Source organism: Sinocyclocheilus rhinocerous, unplaced genomic scaffold (assembly GCF_001515625.1).
Source record: "Sinocyclocheilus rhinocerous isolate Xijiao unplaced genomic scaffold, SAMN03320098_v1.1 scaffold484, whole genome shotgun sequence".
NCBI classification, from domain to species: domain Eukaryota; kingdom Metazoa; phylum Chordata; class Actinopteri; order Cypriniformes; family Cyprinidae; genus Sinocyclocheilus; species Sinocyclocheilus rhinocerous.
The window spans coordinates 719,603-730,653 of record NW_015658063.1 but is presented as its reverse complement, the minus strand read 5'-3'; the positions used below and the strand labels follow the sequence as shown (position 1 = coordinate 730,653).

Genomic DNA, 11,051 nt, shown 5'->3' with positions numbered 1-11,051 from the left:
TTTTACTTTTGTACTTTTGTTGCCGAACATTAGAATGGCCTATTAGATTCAATTATTTACTTGCTCTGCTGTAAAAATGGTCTTAATGTTACTTTTTGGATGGTTTTTCATTGAATGCTTTAAATAGTTGGACACAGTTAAGAAGGTCAAAACCTCTGATGTTACACAAGCCCAAATGTGTACAGACATTTGATGTGTTTAAGCTCAAGTGTGTTATGTTCTCCTTAGTCACCTAGATGAAGGTTTCATGGGTCTAATGGCTATTCTAATGTACAGTTGCCATTAATGAGGAAAAAAAATTAACTTAAATGATTTTAGCAAATGGCTGCAATATAACAAAGAGTGAAAAATTTAAGGGGGTCTGAATACTTTCCGTACCCACTGTATGTTATACCTTACCAGAGGAGGTCTTGTGCTGTAGGTCACTGCCTTTCTCTATAAACTGGCTGTGCTACGAAGAAGGAAATATGACTTTATCTTATCACTTGCTCAGAATCCTTCATTGGATCTCCCCTTGTGACCTCAAAACAATAGCTTTAAGTAGTCTCTCTCCCCTTCCCTGTCCCTGGAAGTAATCCATAATTAATAAGGGCAATTTGTTGAGTAATAAGACCCGCTGGAGAAAGTATATGATGCTCAGTTAGCTAGGCATCCTCTTACCCTGGCCGGAAAACGACTGAAATCAAACAAGCCTTGGCAATCATGGCTAGACTCTTTTTATAGGGTCATTCAATCAGATCAGATCGATACCCCCAAGGTACATCACAGTGCGACATGCAGTGATACCCTCAACATTAAAAGGTCATTTCCATTTTTAACAAGGTTAGATTTGAGAACACCCTGAGAATAGATATAGCTTAGATCAAGTATTTCTGCAGCATATTTGAGGTTCATATTGTGCATTTGAGCTGTTGTGCTGAATATCAGCACGTCTGTGATTCTTCAATATGGTTTATGATCACTTTTAAAGGAATAGTTCACCCCAAAATTAAAACTTCCTGAAAATGTACTCATCCTCAGACCATCCAGATAGATACCAAGATGTAGTTGAGTTTGTTTCTTAATCGGAACAGATTTGGAGAAATTTAGCACTACATCACTCGCTCACCAATGGATGCACTGCAGTGAATGGGTGCCGTCAGAATGAGAGTCCAAACAGCTGATAAAAACATCACAATAATCTATAAATAACCCACTCTAATCTAGTCCTGTGAAGTGAAAAACTGCATGTTTGTAAAATCCATCAAGACGTTTTTAACTTCAAACTGTTGATTCCTCTATCCGAAAAATTGTTTTCTCAACTACAGTAGTCAACATTTGAAGTGGATCAAAAAAGTTCATCAAAGTTGTTCTAAGACAAGAACGCATTTTGGTTTTAGGTTTTAGGACAACTTTTATGAAAGGTTTTGATCCACTTCAAATGTTGACTAGTGTATATTGACAGTCAATATAATCATATGTAGTATGCATGATTACAGTTGGAAAATTTTAACTTTATTACTAAATATAGTATCAATTTATTACACTTTTTTTGTTGTTCATTTATGTATTTATTTATATTGTTTGAAATTGTTTTTAAAGATTTCAATAAACATGAAGTTTATATTGAGTAACTTTAAATATTACAAATATTTTAGATGCAATATTTCAAGTTACTGGGTTCTTAGTGCTTCAACAAAGATAGTTTCAAACAAAGCCACAGCAGAACCGTTGCAACACAGAGCCACACACAGTAGTGGTGTTTTGTTGCTGAATGATTCAGTGTTTTTGAACAGTGTTTTAACAAATTGTTTAAGGAATAATCCAGTAACTCACCCATAAAGAGGGTCACATTTCACGGATGAATCATTGTTTTTGAACAAAATGGTTGAATGAATGATTCGATTACTAACCTGCAGAAAGAGTCTCCAAAAAATCCCCACCACTAATCATTCATTCATTCATTTTAAATTCTTAATGCTCTCACTGCTTGCTTTTTGCTTAACTATGTAGATTTTGTTCTGAATGTGTTTGTGTGCTTAGTGATGTGCAGAGGGACGTTCAGTACCTGTACAGGATCCAGGTGGAATCAGACGGTTTGCTCAGTGAACTTTCCCCAGGCCTGGTTTACACTCATGGAGAACATTTCTGTGGTGATGGCACACTACAGGGGTCAGTATAAACTTATAGGGTCTGTCAGAGGCTTTGCATGTTACGTGCTTTAGTCATTTTTAAAGAATGTTTCATATTTTTGAGTATTTGTTTGAGTCTTTTGTGTTTTGAAGCATAGCCAAAGACCTTCCACATATTTCATAACTGTAACCCTTGGCATCGCTCTCTCTCCCCCACAGGACTGAGGATTGTGATGACGAGAATCTCTTAGATGGAGACGGCTGCTCAAAAAAATGCCAAGTTGAACCAGGTTTCAAGTGTCATGGTGAGTCAAACTCAAAAAAACAAATACTGTCCACTGAGAACTCTGGCCCTCAGACTGTAAACACCACAACAGAAGCGCCAGAAAACTTCCACACAGGACAATAAACCCGGGTAATAATCATAACCAGCTCTCAAAACAAAACAAAGCAAACCAAAACAATATAATATTGCTATGTCTCCTGTAGATTCGGATTCCTCTGCTACTGTTTTTCTCTCATAGGGATATTGAAGGAAATGTGGAGGTCATCATATTCAAAAATCCAAAAATGGCAAAGCCCCTAATAATTATTATGCCTGAAGTATTCCTTCTAAAACACAGCATTATGAATAAAATGCAACTGACAGTGACAATTTCCTCAATCCATTCTCATAACACTAGACGATATTTGTCATCAGATACAGACAATCATTACACTGGAGTTCAAATTTAACATTGTTTAAATCATCCTCTGTAATCTGCAGATGGGAAAATGTACAAATAAAGAAAGGTTGCATGAAAAAATAAAATTGTGCATGTTAGGTAGCAACATATATACATACATTTAAACATTACTTTTGTTGTTGTTGTTAGGGGCGTCATATAATAATCATTGTATTGTGTATATATGTATAAGAAAATGTCTATTTTCATTATTTTGCAAAATATTAAGTTCATTGCTATCATTAGTCATGTTTTTACATTATTGTGTCTTTTACACTAAATACTGTTTTACATTTAAATGCAGTTCTTTATATATTTCCATTCATCAAAGAATTCTAATTTTTTTCTATAGTTTCCACAAAAAATATTAAACAGCACAACTGTTTTCAACATAGATAATAATAAGAAATGTTTACTGAGCAGCAAATCAGCATATTAGAATGATTTCAGAAGGGTCATGTGACACTGAAGAATGGAGTAATGGCTGCTGAAAATTCAGCTTTGCACTGTAAAACCCGATAAGTTCAGAATACTCAATTTTTGTGGACACCGATTATTTCAAATAATAAAAACTAAAATGACAGTTTCACACAAAGACTAGACTAAGACTAAAACTAAAATTAAAACAGGCCGCCAAAAACAACACTAATGGCTAAGATGATCGTAGAAACATTTGCCACCAAATGGTCTCAACAATCGACTTAACTCAGGATGCTTTTGAGAAACGCAGCCCTAAACATTGCAGTTAATAGCAGCGACATTCTAAATGTACGTTAGGACTGCGTTTACTGAAAAAATGCCGGCTAACGTTAACATTAGTGCCCTTCTTTGACGTTAACATTATACTATAAGCAGTGACGCTAAAATAGCATTCAAAATGCGCATTCAAAAGCACTAACGTTAGGGAAATGCCGCACTTTACAGCGCTGTGTAAAAACAGCGTTTCCCAGAAATGAAAACATTCCTTTATCATGATATTCTTACAACACTCAAAAAGCAAATAAGAAATTGTCATAGTTGTTTTGATTTAGTTACAAGTTGTTTCATTAAGTTTGCTCCGGTCGCTTGCGATTATCCGCCATGTTGAATGGATTCTTCTGAACGTCGGTTAGAGCAACGACGTGACGTCACTTTACGTCACTCAGTAAACTTAAAAATAATAATTTAAATAGAAGAGTTTACTCAAAACTGTTGAGCCACACAAAAATAAAACTAAATTCCTCGTTCAGAAAATGTAATTGTTATAAGCTGCATTAACGATTTAACAGACTTTAATTGCAGTGTTCTTAATCTTTAGTTAGTAGTACTGTTCGGGTTTACAGTGTGCTTTTGAGAAACGCAGCCCTAAACATTGCAGTTAACAGCAGCGACATTCAAAACGTACGTTAGGACTGCGTTTACTGAAAAAATGCCGGCTAACGTTAACATTAGTGCCCTTCTTTGACGTTAACATTATACTATAAGCAGTGACGCTAAAATAGCATTCAAAAGCACTAACGTTAGGGAAATGCCGCGCTTTACAGCGCTGTGTAAAAACAGCGTTTCCCAAAAATGAAAACATTCCTTTATCATGATATTCTTGCAACACTCAAAAAGCAAATAAGAAATTGTCACAGTTGTTTTGATTTACTTACAAGTTGTTCCATTAAGTTTGCTCCGGTCGCTTGCGAGTCTCCGCCATGGTGTTGAATGGATTCTTCTGAACGTTGGTTAGAGCAACGAGGTGACGTCACTTTACGTCACTCAGTAAACTTAAAAATAATAATTTAAATAGAGTTTACTCAAAACTGTTGAGCCACACAAAAATAAAACTAAATTCCTCGTTCAGAAAATGTAATTGTTATAAGTTGCATTAACGATTTAACAGACTTTAATTGCAGTGTTCTTAATCTTTATAAATTAGTAGTACTGTTCAGGTTTACAGTGTGCCTTCACAGGAATAAATTATTACATTTTAATATTTGTTAGGAAATCATTTGTAGGTACGTGGGATGAAACTACAATATAAACTAGAAAAAAGTATATATAAGGTCTGAGGAAGGTCGATTGACTGAAACTTTGCTAATAAAAATATTTTTGTGATGATGCAATTTTAAATATTATGCAGGATTTGTATAGTTTTTTTTTTCTATTTAAAAATATATTAAAATAGAAAACAGTTTCTATTAAATTAATGTTATTGAATCATTATGTATTACTACATTATATTACATTAATATAATTACAGATATTATTAAATTATAATAATATTTCACAGTATTACTGTTTTTACTGTATTTTTGTAAATACATCCTTGGTGAGCATGAGAGACCCCTTTCAAAAACATTAAAATCTTACAGACCCCAATCTTTTGATCTCAGTGTGTAAATAATTATTTTCTGGAGTAACTTACTCATTGTTATTTTTTAGTCCTAATTCTGCTAGAATGCAATATACTGTATATAATGTAGTAAAAAAAATTATACTTGCTCTAAAAGTCCAGTATACTGACAGTCAAAATAATTGTTCTCTTGTGTTGCTGAGTTGTGGATCACCAGATCTTACTGTTTTTATTTCTAGGCTGACCAGAAAAAAATAAATCCTCATTATGAATTATGAGTAATTTCCTTGACAGCAAAGTCTGTGATATCCGACAATTCAGTCTGAATATTTGCGCAATACATATGTATTCAAAGATTCAATCCAGATTGCAAAGTATCCAGTCCAAACTGTGGATTTTAGGTCATTTACTGTAACATATAATTATATAATCAACATCATCTTATTCAATAGTGTCAAAGTTTTATGTCATCACACTATTGGAAATGGTCCAAACTGTTGCACATACAGTATTTCGTAAGCTGCAATGGATCTAACTGTACACCATTGTTACATAATGCACCTGAGTGAGAGTAAATGAAGTACAGGAAGACTCACAGGAAATGTTAGGAGAAAAAAAGGTAAATACTTCACCAATTTAGTCAATGTTGTTTTCGTGACTGAAAGCGCTACATTTTCTGTGAGCGTGAAGCATGAGAAGCCTCTAATTCAAACATAACCATAGACGAAGCAGCGACTGACTCACATGCCTCAAACTTCCCAATGTTTTCATAGTAGCTTGTAACCGCATTTTTGTGGATTTAGGGCATTCGGGAATGGCTTTTTTGCGATATTTACTCTAATGCCACATTAGGAGCTCTCATATATTATCTCCACGAGCGTATTTGGGGAGCAAAGATCAACAAAGCTTAGGAGTAAAGCCCTTGGCATTGGCATGTGGGTTAGGTCAGCTGTTCTGCAGCAGAGACGGCCAATCAAATGCTTGTGTTTTTAATTTGTTGTTAGAACCCTTTTGAGCCCCTCGCCTTTGATAAGCTGTTCCCGCCGATGAGTCATCTTCCTCTTACCTTTCAGCATTCTCAGACAAGACTCTGATGTCATTCACACGTGTCGCTCTCTAACGAATTCGCTTTAATGGCATGCTAATTCCCCTTTTAGCCCCACGTGCACTTCTGTCATAACTCATTCATACGCCATGACATCATCCACATATTTGTATGATCGTTTATTTAATCGTCCCAGTGGAATCACGTTCCTTTTTATTTTCAATTCACACATAAGTGAAGCCGAGTCTCACTGACTTGCTATGAAAACACAATTAGATCTCGGCAGTGGAGTCATTATTTGTTACTTATGATGAGTTTGTGCTCACTCTCTCTTGCTTTTTCCATCTCTCTCAGGTCAGCCGAGCCTGTGCTATGTTTTTGAAGGGGACGGAGTGTGTGAGGAGTTCGAAAGAAGTTCCAGCATCCAGGACTGTGGCTTTTTCACTCCCCAGGGGTTCACTGATCAGTGGGCGTCCACCGCCTCGGGCTCGCATCAGGACGAGAGCTGCCCTGCCTCAAAGGTCACCGGGGAGCCTGTGCTCACTCAGGTACACAAACTGTTTAGAAATCATTAGCCATTATGAACCATTTATCTGCCTCACTAATGAACATCGTCTTAAATGAACCACTCAAATGATCAAAAAAAATCTGTTATGCTTTGAACTAAATTTTACAGTTTAGATATCCTTTTTCTTTTTATATCCTCATCAGATGTGCAAGTCGCAGTATTTTGACATTAATGAAGTAGTGGCTCATGACGCCTGGAGCCCCTGTACTGCCCATTTGAATGGTTACTATACTCAGGATCAGCCTGTCTGGCTAAAGGTACACACACACTTGCTCAGTGAACAAACATTGAGCGTAAAGAATTTGACAGATTATTCAATCTATATTGGGCCATTTGATGTAAGTATTTGCTTCCCCCTCTGCTGACAGCCTTGTCAATAATTAATGCACATTTTGTGTTTTTTTCAAATATGCTTGAGTAAATTGTAAATGTTTTGTAAAATATGGAAAAAAAATTAAGCAGTTTTATGTACACTACTGTTTAAGCTTGGGGTCAGTAAGAGTTTATTTATTTATTTATGAAATTAATAATTGTATTAAGCAAGGATGCATTAAATGAATGAAAAGTGGCAGTAAAGGTTTTTTTATAATATTACTAAAGATTTCTATATCAAATAATGCTGTTTTTTTAAACTTTCTATTCATCAAGGAATCCACAGAAAGGGTTTCCACTTAAATACTAAGCAGCACCACTGTTTTCAACATTGCTAATAAAAAGAACTGTTTCTTGAGCACCAAATCAGCATATTAGTATGATTTCTGAAGGATAATAAAAATGACATTTTAAATTGTAATATTTCACTAGTACTTTTAATCAATGAGCATAAGAGACTTCTTTCAAAAACATAAAAAAAAAAAATATTGTCCCACTTTATTTAAGGTCCAATTCTCACTATTAACAAACTATTAACTACAACATTTGCCTTAATAAACTCCTAATTTGCTGCTTATTAATAGTTAGTAAGGTAGTTGTTGAGTTTATGTATTGGGTAGGATTAGGCATATAGAATATGTTCATGCAGAATATGTGCTTTATCAATACTAATAAACAGCCAAAATGTTAATGCTAATAAGCAACTAGTAATAGTGAGAATTGCTCCCTATACCTATAAAGTGTTACCAAAAATCTTACCATTCCCAAATTTTTAAACAATATATATGTATGTATATTCAGATTTTTTCCCCCGTATTTATGGCACTTATATTTCTATGTGCCATCTATGGCCATTCAGAGAGTTCATAAATTATGTTAGCTAAGGAGCCATATATTAATTACTAATAATACTGATACTTTGTTTTTGCAGGTAGGATTTGAGCGACCGGGTGTAGCAGCCTCTGTTATTATCTACCTTGCCTATGATGGTAGTTGGCATGGCGAAAATTGCAGGAAAACAGTGACCATTGAACTGTGTGACACCACCGGAAAAAAACACAATCTTGGTAACACATAATATCTTTAATTTGATTGTGAAAGATTGTAAATTTTGTATTTTTATGTGACTTCGTTGTGTGTGCCTGTCCACAGGTTCGTACGAGCTGTCATGTCAGTATAACCCCCTAGTGGTGAATGTGACTCATAACCTGAGTGTGCCCTTCTACCAGACTTCAGCAGTGCAGCTCAACTTCTCCTCCTCTCAAGTGGCGGTGTTGGCGGTTGCATTGCGTACATCTTGTCACTTCAGCGCCTTTGCCCTGACCGGGTGCGCTGAGGGTGGGGTCTCCCACGACTTACAAGCACACACACACACACACACACTCACACACACATATACAGTAGTCAACATTTGAAGTGGATCAAAAATGTTGATCAAAGTTGTCCTAAGACAAGAACACATTTTGGTTGCAGGTTTTAGGACAACTTTGATGAAAGGTTTTGATCCACTTCAAATGTTGACTAGTGTATATATAAACACTACAAGTTAGGGATCTGTAAAAATTTTTTACCTTTTTGAAAGGAGTCTCTTATGCTCACCAAAGCTGCATGTATTTGATCAAATATACAGTAAAACACTACTATTTTAAATATTATCACAATTTGTTATGTAATTTATTCCTGTGATGGTGAATTTTCAGCAGCCATTACTCCAGTCTTCAGTGTCATATGATTCTTGAGAAATCACCCTAATATTCTGATTTTGTGCTCAAGAAACTTCCCTGATTATTATCAGTGTTGAAAACATTTGTGCTGCTTAATATCTTTGTGGAAACCATTAGTTTTTTTTTCTCCCCAAGATTATTTTATGAATAGAAAGTTCAAAAGAACAGCAATTACTTAAAAAAATAAATCTTTTGTAACATTATGAATGTCTTTACTTTCACTTTTAATCAATTTAATGTGTTCTAGCTGAATAAAAATATTATTTCCTTCAAAAAACAAAAAAACAAAATGACATATACCAAACTTTTGAATGGTAGTATATAAAAGACAAATACATCATACACTTACACAGAGACACAGATACAAATGCAAACAATTCCATCATGTTTGATGGTGGATATGATGTCTGTCAATGTCTACAAATAATAATTAAATTAATATGTGTTTTTCTCACTCAGATGTGTGCGTAGGCTGTGCAGTACTGAGTCATGCAGTCCTCTAAACGCTGAACATGCTTCAGTCCGCTGTACTCCAGTCATAGACTCCAAACACTGCTCTGTTTCTTGTCATCGTGGCTATACGCTCACTGTTCTCCATGGCCAGGGCCTTCCTTCTCATCAAGTGCGTACAAGTATAGTTAACATCCTGTTTCTTTCTCTCTGCAATAACCCCTTTAAGAAAGAAAAATCACATCTCCTTGATATCTAGTTTCTGCTAAGCAGCAGTGAGATTAAATGAGAACATATAGCTTTTTCTGAAGATTTTTTTTTTTCCTGAGAAGAGATCTCAACAATGACTGTGTTCATATTCTGCTAATAATTGAATTAGTCATTTTCCAGTTAGTGCTTCAGGTAAACATGTTTACATGATCCAAAATTTTGATTAATACAGCCATAAGAAAGCCATCTTATTCATATTTCTAGGAATATTGGCTTAATCGAGTCATGTAAGCACCTTATTCTTAACTGGAGGCCCATTTATACAGTATGTGCGCATGTCCAAACAAAGATAATTTAGGGTGATATTAGATATACACAGTGTTTATTCAGTAGTTTGACTTTTTCGCAACTGTTTTGGAGCAAGAAGCATTTTGTAAACATAAAAAGAAAGGTCTACTTTTGTAAGTCTTGTGACGTACATTTTCCAAATCATCACATTCCTGTTTGTTATTGTGAAAGAGTTGATTAAATTATTGTGGAGAATTACTAAAATGCAGTGTAAGGGCAAGAGCATCTACAGTAATTCTAGAAGACAAGAGCAGGAACCCACATGTCTTAGTTTATTCAGATTTTGCAAAATACCAGAATATTCCAGTAACTGTAGAGAACATAAACGCTTAAAATCATGTTCACATGTTCGATGTCTCAAATTGTGTTCACATTTACCAAAATACAAAAGTCTGTGAATTCAAACATTTCTCATCAAGTTATCTAAGAAAAGATATTCACACTGATTTTATAACTCAATGAAACAACGTTTTATTTGTGTCAAGTGAAATAATTGTCATGTTGTCTAATGAGCCTAATGAAACTATGACATTATAAGTGGCAGTCTTTCTGTTTGTTTTGTCCTCTCCTCTCCTCAGACGGAAGCAGAGCTGATTTGTGTGCATGGAGTGTGGGACCGTGTAGTAAGATGTCAGCCAGTGGACTGCGGCCCACCTCCTCAGTCTCACGTCTACTTTGCCTCCTTCTCGTGTCCCTGGGGCACCACATTCGGCAAGCAGTGCACCTTTTCCTGTAACGCCCCGGCGATCCTGCAAGGTGAGGATGGGAACTGGGCTACAGTGTGAGACCTGAGGGTTTCTGGATTCCTTACATTCAGTGCATGTGTCTGTTTCTGTGAGACTTTGGGCTTCCTTTCTAAAATAATAAGACTTTAAGTCAATAATGGTATATTTGTGGGTGATATGAACCCTTCTTGTGTGTTTGCCCATGTAAACTGGAAAAAATCCAACAAATAATTGTGCTTTTTGGCATTCCTGAGGTCATTTGACTCAGAACGGCTAGTTGTGCCAGCACTAGCAAACATATAAATATTACTGCAAACAAATAATATGTATTATCATAAAATAATTGAATAATTGTAGTGTAATTTTATTTAATGATAGTCTAAAACCATAAAAACGATTTTGTTACTTGAAACAAAATACAATTTAATAATATATTATTAATATTATATTATA

At 35.2% G+C, this 11,051-nt stretch overlaps 1 protein-coding gene across 1 annotated transcript in view; it reads left to right on the top strand.

The window, feature by feature from the left end:
• Positions 1-11,051, top strand: part of LOC107722077 (pappalysin-2-like) — a 62,704-nt gene that overhangs the window by 31,764 nt on the left and 19,889 nt on the right. Inside the window, exons 9-16 of the mRNA XM_016530301.1 lie at positions 2,023-2,151; positions 2,331-2,416; positions 6,556-6,749; positions 6,913-7,026; positions 8,073-8,208; positions 8,294-8,468; positions 9,325-9,487; positions 10,452-10,629. Coding sequence (XP_016385787.1) covers positions 2,023-2,151; positions 2,331-2,416; positions 6,556-6,749; positions 6,913-7,026; positions 8,073-8,208; positions 8,294-8,468; positions 9,325-9,487; positions 10,452-10,629 — 1,175 coding nt within the window. The remainder of the gene's footprint in view (positions 1-2,022; positions 2,152-2,330; positions 2,417-6,555; positions 6,750-6,912; positions 7,027-8,072; positions 8,209-8,293; positions 8,469-9,324; positions 9,488-10,451; positions 10,630-11,051) is intronic.